The sequence below is a fragment of the Phyllobates terribilis genome, unplaced genomic scaffold (genome assembly GCF_046119375.1).
Source record: "Phyllobates terribilis strain yellow unplaced genomic scaffold, ASM4611937v1 Scaffold_11__3_contigs__length_659146591, whole genome shotgun sequence".
Classification (NCBI taxonomy): Eukaryota; Metazoa; Chordata; class Amphibia; order Anura; family Dendrobatidae; genus Phyllobates; species Phyllobates terribilis.
The window spans coordinates 35,460,153-35,478,926 of record NW_027362771.1 but is presented as its reverse complement, the minus strand read 5'-3'; the positions used below and the strand labels follow the sequence as shown (position 1 = coordinate 35,478,926).

General features: G+C 43.6%; 1 protein-coding gene across 4 annotated transcripts in view; it reads left to right on the top strand.

Annotated features, from left to right (window-relative positions):
- RAD50 (RAD50 double strand break repair protein) overlaps nt 1–18,774 on the top strand; it is a 168,414-nt gene that overhangs the window by 146,707 nt on the left and 2,933 nt on the right. For all 4 annotated transcript variants that reach the window (XM_073651197.1, XM_073651195.1, XM_073651193.1 and 1 more), the window contains 3 exons: nt 6,585–6,670; nt 9,801–9,943; nt 16,415–16,548. In XM_073651197.1, the coding sequence (XP_073507298.1) occupies nt 6,585–6,670; nt 9,801–9,943; nt 16,415–16,548 (363 nt within the window). The remainder of the gene's footprint in view (nt 1–6,584; nt 6,671–9,800; nt 9,944–16,414; nt 16,549–18,774) is intronic.

The window sequence follows — 18,774 nt, the reverse complement described above, 5'->3', positions numbered from 1 at the left end:
TATAGGGAGGACATAATGTTAGAGACGGCAGAAAGACAATCACTGGTGTTTTGTAATAATTCAGGGGTGAGGTCAGGAGACGATGTGTATAATTGGGTGTCTTCGGCATAGAGATGGTACTGAAAAACAAATCTACTGATTGTTTGTCCAATAGGGGTGGTGTATAAGGAGAAGAGGAGGGGGCCTAGGACCGATCCTTGAGGAACCCCGATAATATGGGGAAAGGGGAGGAGCCATCAAAAGATACAGTTAAGGAGCGGTCAGATAGGTAGGAGGAGAACCAGGATAGAACAGTGTCCTTGAGCCCTATAGAGCAGAGCATCATGAGGAGGAGCTGGTAATCCACAGTGTCGAATGCTGCAGAGAGATGGAGGAGAATCAGCCGGGAGTATTGACCATTAGATTTAGCTGTTAGTAGATCATTAGAGACTTTAGTGAGCGAAGTTTCAGTGGAATGTAAAGAGCGGAAGCCAGATTGTAGCATGTCAAGAAGAGTTACTGAGAGATAGCGTATGAGACGGGAGTAGACCAAGCGTTCCAGGAGTTTAGAGATGAAGGGAAAATTAGACACAGGTCTGTAGTTAGCAGCACAGTTTTTGTCCAGGGATTGTTTAAGTAGTGGATGTATGCTGGAGTGTTTAAATGAGGAGGGAAAGATTCTGAATGAGAGAGAGATTAAATATTTTAGTTAGGTGAGTGGTGACAGCCGGGGAAAGGGACTGAAGGAGATGTGAGGGAATAGTGTCACTGGTGCAGGTAGTAGGGCAATAAGATGAATCGAGGAGCAGCCATGAAGAAAATTTCCCAAGAAAAGAGAAATGGCATTATCCAGCTCATCGATAGCGGTCTTTCTGGCGTGACAAACACAGCAATGGAGGTGGCTCGTATGATTCGATATAGTGAAATCACAGACGTCCATTCAAGTACCGTAAGATCCACATTACACAAGTCTGGAATATCGTCATAAGAAGTGTTGGCTCGAGTTTGCAAAAAAAAATACAAAAAGTGGACAGTAGAAGATTGGAAATGGGTGATTTGGAGTGATGAGACGAACGCCAGTAGACTAGGCTCTGATTAGTGCAAATGGGTCTGGAAGAAACAAGGGAAAAGGGGCCTAATGGATCTAGAAATTGAAGGAACTGTCAAGTTTGGTGGAGGAAGCCTGATGATACCGGGTTGTTTCACAGCCAAAGGTGTTGTATACTTGACAAGGATCGATGGTAATCTCAATGCTGAGCTATTTGTTTGTATCCTACAAGACCAGTTACTTCGTACGCTCTAGTACTATGGGTATGAAAAGGATGACACAGTGTTCCAGCAGGACAAGAACCCGAAGCATAAGTCAAGATTGGCTAAGAAATGGTTCAATGACAGCAATGAAGTAGAGATGCTGGATTGGCCCCCACAGTCCCCAAACCTCAACCCAATCAAAGGGTAGAGTTCAAGAAAAAACTATGCATACCCATGTGAGTTGACCAGTATGCACCAACTTTGGGAACCTATAGAAGAGACCTGGGACCAGATTTCAGTCAAGACATGCTTGAATTTGATGAAGAGCATGTGCAGAAGGATTCAGGCAGTGTTGAAAGCCAAAGGTAGATTTACAAAATACTAACAAAATAATAAAAATTTAAATTTAGGTTTTTAGGAGCAAAACATTAATAATGTAGTGACATGACAAGAATCCTCATAACTAATCATAGACTGAATAGTTGCAAGTCAAATTTATGTATGAGATAGTCAAGATGCTTGTGTATAAAATGATGGTAGTCTCACGTTACAAGCAGTAGTAGATGGTGAGATATGGAGCCTGAAAGTCAAAAGCTCAAAACATTTTTACCTTTTTGCTCATCAGTGTATAAACATACACACACATACTCAAGCATAAAACGACTAAGAGTTAGACGGGGGAGTGTTTTACGGAGGTGAAATAATGAGCGCACACACAGTTTTTGGAAAAACAATTGATTCCTGTGAAGCTTGAATGTAGTAAGGGACTATTTGACCACATCAGTCGGGAAGGAGACTATAAATGCACAGAATTGGACACTGAACCAATGGAAGAGACACCTGCTGTCACATGGCTTGTAATCTCTTCTATTTACTATGACATAAAAGGAGCACAAGCAAACCAAAAAACATATAAAAATTGTGAACATCTGTAGCTATTTAGGAGCTTTTAATAACAAAATGCTTTGTGGCACAGCCCTTTAACTGAAATAACCTTCAGTGGGGAGTTATCAAGATATTGTATTAAGAGTCATGCTAACCTCTGCGACATCTGTATAGGCAAATTTGACTGTAAAATAATTTGACAACCCTGATTCTAGTATTTGGCAATCTGTCAGAACATATTGAAACTTCAGTTACCATATTTCCATCTCATTAGTGTATATTTTATACTTATTGATTTTTCTATGCTTTTGGACTATATTACCGTATTGTTTTTACTCATGTTATTTTTTCTTTGAAAAAAAACTGGTTATAAATGGAAGAATAGCTAAGACTTCAATGTGCAGCACTTAAAAGACACTTTTTTGAGCCTGATAATGAAACTGCTGATGTTTCCATTGTGCAGTGAAAGGAATATGCTGAATTATGAGATCTTATAATTTGACTTAAATGACCTTACTCTGTGAGAATGCAAAACCCTGAGGCATTTCGTATAGTGATAAATATCTTTTCCTTCTCCTTATTCATTTGTAAATAGCACCATGGACCGTGATACACAGACATCTGAATGAGGCCTAAGTTCCTTGCAACTCTCTGCTCTCCTGTGGACTGCAATTATCTCCTCTTAGTTAAAATGGGAAAGTCTCGCTACAGATAGGCCTACATGTTGCATACTATTTGGCGTATAATATCTGCAGCAAAAACTGCAGCAAACCCACCACAGGAACTTTAACCTTAAAGGGGTATTCCCATCTCCAAGATCCTATCCCAATATGTAGTAGGTGTAATAATAATATTAGCAAGTACCTCCAATTAGAAATGTAGCATAGTATTTTTGATTCGCTATGTCTCTTTTCTCATGTGCAGGCATTGCAGGACCTTAGGTATCCAAGGTTACGTCCACTGATAAAGTGAGTTAGTTAGCTTCTGATAGTGGTCATAACCATGGATACCTAAGGTCCTGCAACGCCTGCACATGAGCAAAGAGACATAGCGAATAAAAAATACTATACTATTATTATTATTTATTATTATTATAGCGCCATTTATTCCATGGCGCTTTACATGTGAAAAAGGGGTATAATACAAGAACAATTACAATAATCTTGAACACAATGTGACAGCGACTGGTACAGGAGGAGCGAGGACCCTGCCCGCGAGGGCTCACAATCTACAAGGGATGGGTGAGAATACAGTAGGTGAGGGTAGAGCTGGTCGTGCAGCGGTATGGTGGAGCGGTGGTTACTGCAGGTTGTAGGCTTGTCGGAAGAGGTAGGTCTTCAGGTTCCTTTTAAAGGTTTCCACGGTAGGCGAGAGTCTGATACGTTGGGGTAGAGAGTTCCAGAGTAGGGGGGAAGCACGGGAGAAATCTTGTATGCGATTGTGGGAGGAGGAGATAAGAGGGGAGTAGAGAAGGAAATCTTGTGAGGATCGGAGGTTGCTTGCGGGTATGTAACGGGAGACTAGGTCAGAGATATATGGAGGAGACAGGTTGTGAATGGCTTTGTATGTCATGGTTAGGGTTTTGAACTGGAGTCTCTGAGCAATGGGGAGCCAGTGAAGAGATTGACAGAGAGGAGAGGCCGGGGAATAGCGGGGGGACAGGTTGATTAGTCGGGCAGCAGAGTTTAGGATACATTGGAGGGGTGCGAGAGTGTTAGAGGGGAGGCCACAGAGCAGGAGGTTGCAGTAGTCAAGGCGGGAGATGATGAGGGCGTGCACTAGTGTTTTTGCAGATTCATGGTTGAGGAATGTGCGGATCCGGGAGATATTTTTGAGTTGGAGTCGTCAGGAAGTGGAAAGGGCTTGGATATGTGGTTTGAAGGAGAGTTCAGAGTCCAGGGTTACCCCAAGGCAGCGAGCTTGAGGGACTGGGGAGAGTGGGCAGCCATTGACGTTGATAGATAGGTCAGTTGGGGGGGTTGAATGAGATGGCGGAAAGATGATGAATTCTGTTTTGTCCATGTTAAGTTTTAGAAATCTAGCAGAGAAGAAGGATGAAATAGCAGACAGACATTGTGGGATTTTGGTTAGTAAGGAGGCGATATCGGGTCCAGAGAGGTAGATCTGTGTGTCATCAGCATAGAGGTGATAAGGAAAGCCGTGAGACTCTATGAGCTGTCCCAGGACGAAGGTGTAGATGGAGAAGAGCAGCGGTCCTAGAACTGAACCTTGGGGGATACCGACAGATAGGGGGCGAGATGAGGAGGTGGTGTGTGAGTGGGAGACACTGAATGTCCGGTCTGTTAGGTGTGAGGAGATCCAGGATAGGGCCAAGTCTGTGATGCCGATAGATGAGAGAGTCTGTAGTAAGAGGGAATGGTCCACTGTGTCAAAGGCAGATGACAGGTCTAGGAGGAGGAGGACAGAGTAGTGTCGCTTAGATTTAGCGGTTAGTAGGTCGTTTGTGACTTTAGTCAGTGCAGTTTCAGTAGAATGGTGCGGTCAGAAACCAGATTGTAGGCGGTCAAAGAGGGAGCAGGAGGAGAGGTGTGAGGACAGTTCAGAATGGACGTGTTGTTCCAGTAGTTTTGAGGCATAGGGGAGAAGTGATATGGGGCGATAGCTAGACACAGAGGATGGGTCAAGGGAGGGCTTTTTGAGGATGGGTGTGATTGAGGCATGTTTGAAGCATGAGGGGAAGACACCAGTTGTTAGTGACAGGTTGAAGAGGTGGGCTAGGGCTGGGATGAAGATAGTGGTAAGGTTTGGGATGAGGTGGGACGGGATTAGGTCAAGTTTACAGGTGGTGAGGTGTGATTTGGAGAGTAAGGAGGAAAGTTGATCTTCAGAAATGGTGGAGAAGGTGGTTTTGGAGGAAGAGGGTTGAGTAGGTGTGGGGAGGGGCTGTAGGGGCTTTAGGCAAAAGCTTTGTCTGATGGTGTCAATCTTCTGCTTGAAGAATGAGGCAAAGTCTTCGGCTGAAATAAGAGGAGAGGGAGGAGGCACTGGGGGACGGAGGAGAGAATTGAAGGTGTTGAATAGTTGTTTGGAGTTGTGAGACAGGGAGGATATGAGAGATGTGAAGTATGTTTGTTTTGCTGCAGTGAGTGTGGACTTGAAGGTAGTGAGGGACTATTTGAATGCGATGAAGTGCTCGTGGGAGTGGGACCTTTTCCATCTACGCTCAGCAACCCTGGAGGCCCGTCGCAGTTCTTTAGTTAGGCTGGTGTGCCAGGGTTTTCTGTTGAGTGTGCGAGCCTTGGTATGTGTGAGGGGGGCGACCGAATAGAGAGCTGCAGCTGTTGTGGTGTTGTATAAAGTGGCAGCAACATCTGCATCATGTAAGGAACTAATGTCTGTAAGAGGGAGGAGGGATTCAGAGAGTGAGTGTAGGTCAAGGTGTTTGAGATTTCTGCGAGGGTATGCAAGTTTGTGGAGTGGGGATTTCTAATTGGAGGTACTTACTAATATTATTATTACACCTACTACATATTGGGATAGGATCTTGGAGATGGGAATACCCCTTTAAGGCTGATTGTGTGATTCCACCATAAAAACTTTTTTTCAATAGAACAATTGCTTTCCAGATTGAAGCCTGCCCAGTGATTAGCTGGTCAACGTAGACTTAGCTAAGTGCAATACATACTGTGCATTACATGCTTTGCAAATGAATGTTTGCAGGAGCTCTCCTTTCTAATGCAGCTATATGTTAGATATTAAAATTGAATGGAAAAAACACATGAAAAATAGAAAATAACATGTAAAGTTTGGTATCTGCAATTTCTTATGTAAAAAAAAAAAAAAATCTTTCCTCTTTTCTTTGTAAGTAGATGTTATAGACCCATGCATGAGACTATTTGGGTTTTGAATAGTTACCCAACAAACTACCTCCCAGCATTCTACTTGCTTATCTCCACTCATGATGTCTGAATTAGCGCAAGTCCTGAGATGAAAGGGATATTCTCGTCTAAATAAATGATCACCTAACCACTGGATAGGTGGTGATTGGTAGAATGGTTTGGCTTCCACTGCTGTCAGAGCAAGGAGCTTCTGTCTTTGGCACTGAAGTGCAGCGCTGCACCCGTCTATCTTTGTCATTGCTATCCATCTCCATTCATCTCTTCGTGGTTGCATTCTTGCAGCAATGCGAGAAGAAGGATTACAAGTCCCCTGTTTAGGTGGCCGTCCAACTTTTGGGACCCATGCCAATTTAACAGTTATCACCTATCCAGTGAATAGGGGTCATTTTTGCGGATCAGAACCCGTTTGCTTCGATGTTATACAGATTTAACTCTGCAGTTGCCCTACTTCTGCAACCTTTGTAGTCTGTGAAAAAAAATGTACAAGGAAAACAATTCAAATCATTTACAGATGCTTGAAATAAATTGTAACAGTAGGTACATTCTACCACACAGGTTTATTTTTTATGAAAAAAAATCAGTATTATTATTTACATGTTATTATTATAGAGCTATAATGAAGTTTCACAGCATGAAGATGGAAGAAATCAATAAAATAATTCGCGACCTCTGGCGCAGCACCTACAGGGGACAAGGTACTACTTTGTATATTCTATTTGGTGACATTAAACTTTGGTCATTTATATAAAAAATCTGAATACATTGGGGCAGAAGTATGCGGGGAATGTGGCTTGTTAGTCATGAGAGGTCATGTCTGGCACAGATCACATTCAATAGTAATATCAAAAAAAATCTGTAATAATTCATTGCTAAAACAATTCAGAAATCCTCCTAGCTATGTCAAGGTACTTTGTAGACAGATGTTCTCAATTTTAGCAGCTGTGTCTCTTAATTATGTCCTTACATGTGGTTACCATCAGAGGGCGCTATTCTAACAAACTATTTTCTCTACCACACCAGAGCACTTTTATGTGATTCCTCAGTCTCCCAATCTACATGGCAATCTAGATACATCTTTATATATCAGTGTGCAATGGTTCCTCCCTCTGAGACATGTCAGGAGGGACCTTGCCTTTAGTATAGCTTGATGCCACAGGGATGGTTCACTGCAAGTGCAAGATAATTAATGGGGAAACGCTCATCACAGTATGTAGGCTATCTATATAAAAACTAAAGCTCTCTAAGCACAAGATACATTTATTTAATAGGGTTGTATACCACAAAATGAATTCTAAATGGGCCAATGGTGGTGGGTGAAAAAAGTTGACAGTCTAACTGTCTTGTAAGTTGTGAGCCCTCGCGGGCAGGGTCCTCGCTCCTCCTGTACCAGTCGCTGACTTGTATTGTTCAAGATTATTGTAAGTGTTTTTGTTATGTATACCCTCTCTTCACATATAAAGCGCCATGGAATAAATGGCACTATAATAATAAATAATAATAACTGACGCTACTCCTCTGCACTCCTCGCTGTTTGCCGTTTTTAACCCCTTTTATTTATAATCCCTTATTTCCTTAGTGTCGAAATTTTGAGCTGAACTATGCAATGAATTAACACATATTTTGGCATTACTATTGTATGGGATTTGATCCTTATTATTTGATAAGAGTAGTGTACCTTTAGGGAGCTGCTAACTTTTGTTTGTATCAGCCTTATAAGTACATATTTTGCACAGCTCATACAATGTATAAGGCACAGTTATGAGTCTTGAGATTTTCATTTATGTCTTACAGATATTGGTCAGATTAATGTTTTAACGCAACAATAAAGCATCTCCATACAGTACCATTATACAGCCATATGCCCTGTTTTCTGTTTAGCTATAGTAAGTGGAGAAGGAAAAAAAGTTACACAAACTGTGCCTAACTGAAATAAAACTTTTCTTCTCACTATATTTAACTTTAAGGCTGTGTGCCCACTATGCGTTTTTCAAGCGTTTTTGATGCGGAATTTCCGCAGCGTAAATGCTTGCAAAACGCTTGGTAATCCGTGCCCCATGATCCCCAATGATAATCCGCATGTTCTGTGCCCATGCTGCGGAATTTTCCCCAGTGGATTTTCCGCAGCAGAAAAATCCGCAGCATGTCCATTATTTATGCGTTTCTGCATGCGGATTTGAGGTCCCAATGGACTTGAAAAACGCAAGTCAAATCCTCATGTAAAAACGCTGCAAAAACGCGTGTAAAATCCGCAAGTGTTTTTACTGCCAAGAACATGCAGAAACGCTGCAGAAATTTTCTGCTTCATTTCTGCATCGTGGGCACATACCCTAAAAAGCTGGTTGTCTCATCTTGGACATTTATCAAGAATATACATGTGGCATCTTCTCACTTTATTAAATTTTTTATAGTTAGACAACATCAAAATAAGCAAGTTTACAATTGACTTGCTAATTCTTTGTACTTTGATTTACCTGCTATCAGAGCTTTTATTTTACATTGTTCACATCTTGTTGCCAATCACCAGAACCTGGCCAAGTATGCTCAGTACCAACATTGAAGGCTGAGGAGTTAATTCATGCAATCCCAGCCACCTCTCTTTAGCCCATTCATTTCTATACAACAGTTAAGTCACTTCCCCCTCCCAGAATCAGAGCTGCTATCAGTCTTGCAAATTCACAAGCACCTGGCCCTGACCATAAGCTGCTTACAGAGCAGTTCTCCTAGTCACTACTCATTTGAGCCCTGGACTTCTTTAAAGACACTGTTATATCTACATGCAAATATATTGTTAACAGTGTAGACTTTAGAACAAGCTACTGGCAGACTTGAATGTGTCATAGAAGCATAAGCTCATCAGAAGGACTGAGCTATTGAACCAGAGCTGTCACTTAAGGATGAGTTACCCTCTCCACTTCCAACAACAAGGAAGTGAAAGGCTGGCAGCTGTTTGCCCGCTGTAAACACTGTTGAGAGAAACCTTTAATTTGTTAAAACGTACCAAGATTGGTTGTGAATAGTGTTGAGCGAGTATGTTCTGTTAACCCTTTCGGCGAGTATGATCGGGCCGAGCTCCGAGTAGTTACAGCTGCTCGGTGATATGTTTGAATCACTCCTGTGTGCATGATTTGCGACAGTTTGACAGTTTTAGTACATGTCAGGAATGTCTGTTTCTGACACATTCCTCAGATGTATTAAAGTTCTCAAACAGTCGCAAATCATGCACACGGGAGCGATTCAAACATATCACCGAGCAGCTGTAACTACTCGGAGCTCGGCCGAGCATACTCGGCGAAAGGGTTAACAAAACATGCTCGCTCATCACTAGTTGTGAACAAACATTGCGAAATTAATAAAATGTGAATATTGTATTTTTTTTTAGCATATTAACCCACTAATCGCCTTATGCTGTTTTCAAAGTAGCCTTATTCTACAGTGCCGTCTACTTATGGATATATAGAATGTGTTGCACAGTCTGCACTGAAGTGCTTGCACTAATGACAAAAAAATGTTGTTATGCTTTTTTTCCCCAAAAAGTAGCAATAGTTACAGCAATAACACAATAATGTGTAAGTACCTCAAAGTGCACCTAAACAAGTACAATACCTCTATCCAACCCCAGACACACTCAAAGCAAATCATTATGGCTGCTCAGGTTTGGAGAGGACAAAAATTGTACTGCATCATTTAAACTCAAACTTGAATGGTCATCAAGGGATTCAATTTTATTTTTAGAGCCCCAATATATTCTACAACCATAATTAATAGTGTACAAAATGTGTTCCATTGATGATATATTTATTATTTCCTTCCTTACGATTTTTTCAGACATAGAGTATATTGAGATCAGATCAGATGCCGATGAAACCGTGTCAGCTGCAGATAAAAGAAGAACTTACAACTACCGGGTAGTAATGATAAAAGGAGATACTGCGTTGGACATGAGAGGGCGCTGTAGTGCAGGCCAAAAGGTACATTTTAATTTTTTTGTTCTAAAAACTTTATTGGAAAAAAGCATTTTTAAGAAATGTATTAAAATGTAAATAATTGTATTAAACTACCATATTTTTGTACTATATAAGGCACTATCTAGCAAAAAAAAAAAATTCTTTCTAAAAGTTTGTGCATTTTATAGTCTGCAAGCAGCTTACTGTGATGGAGGAGAACACTGACACAGCATCCTTCCTGATCACAGAGAACTATGTAGTCATGCACTTCTCTCTCCTGCACTTCTCTCTCCTGCACTACTCTAAACTAGCAGATCGGTGCAGTGCAGGAATGATAACTGAACAAAACCTGCAGGTATCCTGAAAGGTCCTGCAACTAATTGGGATTTTAAAGCACCACACCAGAATTTAGTTTTTTTTATTGCTGCAATGGAGTGGTGCTACTAACGTAAGGCTACTGCACTTAGCATTATACTCACCATCCTCTGTCTTCTGCTGTTATCCGCGCTGATCCTGTCATGTCCAACAGTTTGTGACCTACCGGATCACTTCAGTGTTTGCTGGAGCGAGCCATAGGTCACTTTTCAAGGCAAGTCTAGCCAATCAGAGCCTCGCTTTGGCTTTTACAGACTTGCATTGAGGTCTAGTGACCGTTACCTCTGACTCACAGTCAGAAGTTGCTGTCTCAAGATGGCGGAGCGGGACTGGAGACGCGCCGGGAAGAGCTGAAGATGGTGGGTGTTGAGTATAATATTAGGTGCAGGGATCTTATGTTAGTAGCACCACTCCAGCTCTGAAGTAAAACAAAACACTGGAGTGGTGCTTTATCAATCTAGATCAATCATAATCCTGGAAGGAACTTCAAAATGTGGTAGTGTATACAGTGTGTAGGGTGTAGCAGAGGTAAATGTGTAAGTATATAGAAAAACTATGTTTGTAAATGTATATCGTAGAGCTGTGTGTATGTAGCAGAGCTGGGTGCATACAGCAGTGTTATGTCTGTATGAAGTAGAGCTTGAGTGTGTGTATGCAGCAGTAATGTGTGTGTATGTAGCAAAGCTGTGTGTATATTTACAGCAGAGCATGTACTGTGCTTGAAGAGGTGTTGTGTATATGTGTGTACTGCACAGAGTGTACATAATGTGTGTGCTGTAAAGCTATGTGTGTATAATACACATGCAACAAAGAACACTAACGGAACCACTACCTCCATGTTCTACCTTAGTGCATGAAAATTAGTGCTTTTGATCCCCGACCTTTTTTTATATACCACCAGTTAACCCCTTCACCCCCAGGCTATTTTCTGGGTTTTAGGGTTTTTTAACGTTTCTTTCCAAGAGCCATAACTTATTTATTTTTCTGTCCATATAAGCGAACTATGTTCACTACAGGGTAAAACTGACCTGGTAATATTATTCTCCAGGTAAATATGATTATGCAGATACCAAACATGCATAGTTTTTTTTATTTAAGTGGTGAAAAAAAATTGGAAATTTGATAACCAAAAACAAAGGTGGCTTGTGTCGTCATTTTCTGACACCCGTAACACTTTCAATTTTCAGGATATGTGGCCGTGCAAGGGCTTTTTTTTTTGTGCCCGGAGCTGTTTTTACAGATGCCATTTTGGGGTAGATGTGAGGTTTTGATTGCCTTTTTATTGCAATGTTGCGTCAGGCAAAAAAAAAAAAAAAGTAATTCTGCTTTTTTGATTTTTTTTTTTCGCTACACCGTTTACTAATAGGATTTACTTTATAATTTGATAGAGTGGACTTATACGAATGCAGTGATAGCAAATACTGCGGATGAAATAAGTATTGAACACGTCACCAATTTTCTAAGTAAATATATTTCTAAAGGTGCTATTGACATGAAATTCCCACCAGATGTTGGTAACAACCTATCCAGTCCACACAGGCAAAGAAATCAAACCATAGGGGTATGTGCAGATTTGCTGCAGTTTTGACGCTGCAGAATTTCTGCACCATTTCCTCACCTAATTTGCAAATTAGGTTCATTGTGGTTTTTTGGTGCGGTTTTTGCATGCGGTTTTACCGCATACGTTTTTTGATGCGTTCTTCATGTTGAAATTGGCAGAGTTTCAGGGAATAGGGTTTTTTTTAAACAAACTTTATTGCTCATCATGTAGCATTTTTGAAACACACATGCGGTTTTTACACATGCGGATTTTCCTCATCTAATGCAAGTCTATGGGGAAAATCCGCATGCGTTTCTGCAAGAAAAATTGACATGCTGCGGTCTGGAAAGACGCTCCTCATGTCAGTTTCCGCGGGGTTCACAAAAACACATAGTGGGCATGGGATTTCTAGAAATCCCACCCACTATGCTGTAACATCTGGCCTCAGCGGTTTTGATTCTGCATAAAAATGCACCGTCAAAACCGCAGCAAATCCGCACCGTGTGCACATACCCTAGGTGTCCATAAATTGTGTAATAATGAGAAATGACGCCGGGTAAAAGTATTGAACACGTTTACTGAAATGTATTTATTACTTCATACAAAAGCCTTTGTTGGTGATGACAGCTTCAATACGCCTTCTGTATGGAGAAACTAATCACATGCCATTGTTCGGGTGTGAATTTGGCCTATTCTTCCACACAAACACTCTTGAAATCCTTAAAGGGGTATTCCCATCTCCAAGACCCTATCCTAATGTGTAGTAGGTGTAATAATGATAATATTAGCAAATACCTCCAATTAAAAATTTTGCATAGTTCTTCTGATTCGCTATGTCCCTTACCCCATGTGGAAGGCATTACTGTAGCTTAGGTATCCATGGTTACAACCACTAACAACTAACTGTCACTATGTGAGTGGTTGTAAACATGGAAATCTAAGCTATTGCAATGTCCTGCACATGGGGTAAGCAACACAGTGAATCAGAAGAGCTAAACTACATTTCTAATTGGAGATATTTGCTAATATTATTATTACACCTACTACATATTGGGATAGGATTTTGGAGATGGGAATACACCTTTAAGGTTCTGTTGGCTCCTTCTATGAATTCTGAGCTTTAGTTCCTTCCATAAATGTTCTACTGGATTCAGGTCCGGTGATTGGCTGAGCCATTCTAGCAGCTTTATTTTCTTTCTCTGAAACCAAATGAGCATTTCCTTGACTGTGTGTTTGGGATCATTGTCTTGCTGAAATGTGGACTCTCATTTCATCTTCATCATCATCATGATAGATGGCAGCAGATTTTTATCAAGAATGTCTTAGTACATTTATCCATTCATCCTTCCTTCAATCACATGAAGTTTACCTGTGCCATATGCTGAAAAACAGTCCCACACCATGATGTTCCACCTCCAAACTTCACTGTTTGTATGTTATTTTTGGGGTGATATGCAGTGCCTTTTGACCTCCAAACATGATGTGTATTATGGCATCAAGAGTTCAGTTTTGGTCTCGTCTGACCGGACTATATTTTCCGAGTATTACCGTATTTTTCGGACTATAAGACGCACGGGACCATAAGACGCACCTAGGTTTTAGAGGAGGAAAATAAAAAAATAAAAATTTAAGCAAAAAATGTGGTCATGATGCACTTTTAAGGGGGAGGGGGGTCTTCTGCTGACACTGGTATAGGGGTAATGTCCCCCAATTCTGACAGTATCCCCCATCCTGGTATATATGCCGCCCCCCTTCCTTTTATTTGTGGTCCCCATCCCCATCCTGGCATCCCTCCATCCTGGTATGCATGGCACCCCTCATCCTTATCCTGGTATGCATGGCACCCCTCATACCTATCCTGATATGCATGGCACACCTCATCCCTGTCCTAGTATGCATGGAACCCCTCATCCCTGTCCTGGTATGCATGGCACCCCTAATCCCTATCCTGGTATGCATGGCACCCATCATCCCTGTCCTGGTATGCATGGCACCCCTCATCCCTGTCCTAGTATGCATGGAACCCCTCATCCCTGTCCTGGTATGCATGGCACCCATCATCCCTGTCCTGGTATGCATGGCACCCATCATCCCTGTCCTGGTTAGCATGGCACCCCTCATCCCTATCCTGGTATGCATGGCACTCCTAATCCCTATCCTGGTATGCATGGCACTCCTAATCCCTGTCCTGGTATGCATGGCACCCCTCATCCCTGTCCTGGTGTGCATGGCACCCCTAATCCCTATCCTGGTGTGCATGGCACCCCTCATCCCTGTCCTGGTGTGCATGGCACCCCTCATCCCTGTCCTGGTATACATGGCACCCCTCATCCCTGTCCTGGTATGCTTGGCACCCCTCATCCCTGTCCTGGTATGCATGACACCCCTAATCCCTGTCCTGGTATGCATGGCACCACTAATCCCTGTCCTAGTATGCATGGTCCCCCTAATCCCCATCAGGCTGCACATTAAAAAAAATAAACACTCCTACTCACCTTACTTCTCTCCTCCAGCGCTGCATTCGGTCTGCCTGCACTGATCTCTCCATGTGAGCCTTGCATGACGTCACTGCCATGCGCGGCTCACAAGGAGAGATCAGCTGCTGGAAGTCACTGCTCCCCACGCCGAGTCTGTGTGCGCGGGGAGCAGTGACTTCACTCTCCTTCATAGCCGGCACACAGCGGAGCCGTGCGGCTGCTGCCGGCTATCTCCTGTGCCCGCTCATTAAAGGGCATGAATATTCACCCCCTACCCACGCCCATGGGCGTGGAGAGAGATTGAATATCCATGCCCTTTAACAGAGGGCACAGGAGATAGCCGGCAGCAGCAGGAGCCGCGCTGCAGCTACACTGTATACCGCTATTAAGGAGCATGAATATTCAGTGCTCCCCACGCCCATGGGCGTGGGTAGGGGGTGAATATTCATGCCCTTTAATGAGCGGGCACAGGAGATAGCCGGCAGCAGTGAATATTCATTTTATTTAGCAGCGGGGACAGTGTAGGCTGCAGTTAGGTGGCTGCTGCCTCCTGTGTCCCGCTCCTCCACCGATATCGCTCCCCACCACACCACACATAAATATACACACCCCCCCCCAACATTCGGACTATAAGACGCACCGCCCATTTTCCTCCAAAATTTTGGAGGAAAAAAGTGCGTCTTATGGTCCAAAAAATACGGTATACAGGCTTGTCTGAATGTTAAGCAAACTTTAAACGCGTTTGATCATGCTTTTTGATCAGCAGTGGAGTCTTGCATGGTGAGCAGGCATACAGGCCATGGATGTTGAGTTCATTACTTAGTTTTCTTTGAAACAATTGTACTGCTGATTCCAGGTCTTTCTGTAGCTCTCCATGGGTGGTCCTTGGCTCTTGGACAACTCTTATAATTCTTTTCACTCCTCTGAAATCTTGGTGGGAGCACCTGGTTGTGGACAGTTTATGGTGAAATGATGTTCTTTCTATTTCTGAGTTATGACCCTAATAAGTGCTTACTGGAGCCTTCAGTAGTTTAGAAATTCTTCTGTAACCAATGCCATCAGTGTGTTTTGCAACAATAAGGTTGCGAAGCTCCTGAAACAGCTCACTGGTTTTACCCATCATTAGATATTTCTTGTGTGGCACCTTGGTTATGAGACCAGTTTTTTGTAGGCCATCAATTGAGCCAGCTGATATTATTTTTCAGTAAGTGGCAGGATCGCTTTCGAAACTGATTTCAGCTTTCATGACTTTCCATGGCTTTTTGCACCTCTTTCTTTGTGTTCCATAACTTTTTTTCCTGTGTTATTACACATTATTACACATAACATAATTTATGGATATCTATGGTTTGATTTTTTTGCCTGTGTGGATTGGATTTTTCATGTCAATAACATCTTTAGAAATATATTTACTTGTAAAATTGGTGACCTATTCAATACTTATTTCAACCGCTGTATGTGCATTTTTTATTTAATTTTTTAATGGGGCAAAAGGGGGGCGATTTGAACTTTTCTGTTTTTAATTTTTCCTATTTTTAAAACCTTTTTAAAAAAAAAAAAAAAACTTTTTACTGTATTTAATAGTCCCCCTAGGGGACTTGATGCTGTGATCATCTGATCGCTTATGCTATACATAGCAGTGCATCAGCTACAGGCTGGCTTTCACATGAGAGTCATCTTGAAAAGCAAAGGGGTCTGCAGCTGACCCTCGGCTGGCATGGCAACCCATCAGCGCATGGAATGATGCGCTTCACGGCCACTACGTGTTAAATGAAACTGTCAGAGATTGATGGTGGCATTTAACAGGTTAACAGCTATTAAAGGCACATGATGGGTGAATAAATCAGCCATCATATGCCGTGAAAGAAAGTCAGGGAGCCGGCATATGACGTACCAGAATGTCCTATGTCTGTAAGTATTATTTGGTTGCAAATATGTTTTTCCAATTTTCTGCTTTAAGCCTTGGGTGCTGCTTATAGTAAGGTGCATTTTATAGTCCGAAAATTATACTAACTAATAAAATATTGTACATGTGAGTGATCGCCATATAATTTACTAAAATAACTGTAATAAGCTGTAATGCATTCAAATTCTATCATTCAGGTTCTGGCCTCTCTCATTATTCGTTTGGCGCTGGCAGAGACATTTTGCCTTAACTGCGGAATACTTGCTCTGGATGAACCTACTACTAATTTAGATCGTGAAAATATAGAGTCTCTGGCCCATGCATTGGTTGAGTAAGTTAATTATTTGCTAACTCTCATTTTTATCTAGCTAAAAATTGTATCCAGTTGTACCCTTATTCACAAATGGAAATAACTATACTTACACATTGCAAGTAGTTTACCACAGTCAACATACAGTTAAGCCTCGGATGGCACAGGATCTGTGTCATCCCTTCCACCCCACCAGCCAACAGTAGTGCACAGCTGAGCTACTGCTGCTTTTGCTGAGACTGAAGCTTTCTGTGATCCCAGCACTTTAACTACTCACATGTTGTGGTTAACCCCTTCCCGACCCGTGTCACACCGTTTGTGACATGGAAAACAGTTCGTTCCCGACCCATGTCACAGCGTCTGTGACATGGAGGGAAAGACCCCCTGCAGCGCCTGCGAGCGGGGTCGCTCAGGTGTCACAGTTGCTACTGCAACTGGACATCCTGAAGTCGACCCCCCGGGGGGTGGATTAACCCCCCCGTGCCTGGGACCCCTCCGATTGGCTGTTTCATTTTCACTTTTAATGAAACTGCCAATCGGTATGAATTAAATATTTCACCAATGAAAATTGGTGTAATATTTAAATCTGGGCATGGCCTGATGCTTACAGCATCAGCCATTGGCTGGGGGGAGTGTCACCTCTGTCCCCCCCTCCCCCCAGATCTGATTGGGGGGCTAGCGTCACATGGATACTAGCCCCAATCAGATGTGGAGGGAGTTTTTAATGATGGCCGCAACTGCCCGTCCATGGATCGGGTGCCGGCCGTTGTGGACCCTCTGCTGCTGCCTCCTGTGGACCCTCTGCTGCTGCCCCCCCGTGGACCCTCTGCAGCTGCCCCCCCGTGGATCGCCTGCTGCCGCCGCTGATCGCCTGCTGCCGCCGCTGATCGCCTGCTGCCGCCGCTGATCTGCATCAGGTAGTATTGCCCCCGCTCCCCCCCGACCCCCCCTCCACTCCACCCTGCCCCCCCTCCACCCCCGACCCCCCCTCCACTTTCATACCTGCACCCCGACCTCCGCTCCCTCTGCTCCCTCTCCCACGTCTTCATCCACCGGCTGCTGCTCTCCTTCTGACAGCCGGTGGACTGTGATCACAGCAGCAGCAGGCTCAGTGTAAATGCCCTGCTCCTGTGATCAAACCCACCATCCCCCAGTCCCAGTGATATCACCCCCCACCTCCCAATAATCACCCCTCCCCCAGTGTTCACCCCCCCTGTCCCCAGTGTTCACCCCCCCTGTCCCCAGTGTTCACCCCCCCAGTGTTCACCCCCCCTGTCCCCAGTGTTCACCCCCCCTGTCTCCAGTGTTCACTCCCCATCCCCAGTGTGCACCCCCCCATCCCAGTGATCATCCCCCCCCCCCGCAAACCCAGTGATCACCCCCCTTGCTGCTGCCGGCTCCTGCCCCAGTGATCACCCCCCTTGCTGCTGCCGGCTCCTGCCCCAGTGATCACCCCCCTTGCTACTGCCGGCTCCTGCCCCAGTGATCACCCCCCTTGCTGCAGCTGCTGGCTCCTCCATCTCTTCAGCCCCCCCCCCTACGCCTGACAGCCCCGTACGCCTGACAGCCCCCGTACACCTGACAGCCCCCGTACGCCTGACAGCCCCCCTACGCCTGACAGCCCCCCTACGCCTGACAGCCCCCCTACGCCTGACAGCCCCCTACGCCTGACAGCCCCCTACGCCTGACAGCCCCCACACGTGACTGCAGAAGGTTACACCAAGCACACACACACACACACACGTACACTCACACTATAATAAAGTTTCGATTTTTTTTTTTTTTTTTTTTTTTTTTTTTTACACACGCACACAGCACACAAAATGTCCCGCCCGTCCCACTCATCCCAGTCTAGGGCGTACTCAGCTTAGTAGGCTATGTCAGGTTGGTGTGTGTGTTGTAGTGTGTGTGTGTGTGTGTGTGGTGTATACACTACAATATACCACACCGCACACCAACCTGACATACACTACACAATGGTGTCCACTAACAAATTGGAACCATGTTGCGTTTGGAGAGTCCCTGTGTGCCCAAACATTGGAGCTCCCCAACAAGTGACCCCATTTTGGAAACTAGACCCCCCAAGGCACCTATCTAGATGCATAGTGAGCACTTGAAACCCCCAGGTGCTTCACAAATTGATTCATAAAAATGAAAAAGTGGAAAAAAAAACACTTTTTTATTTTTACGGATTAATTTGTGAAGGACCTGGGGGTTCCAAGTGCTCACTATGCATCTAGATAGGTG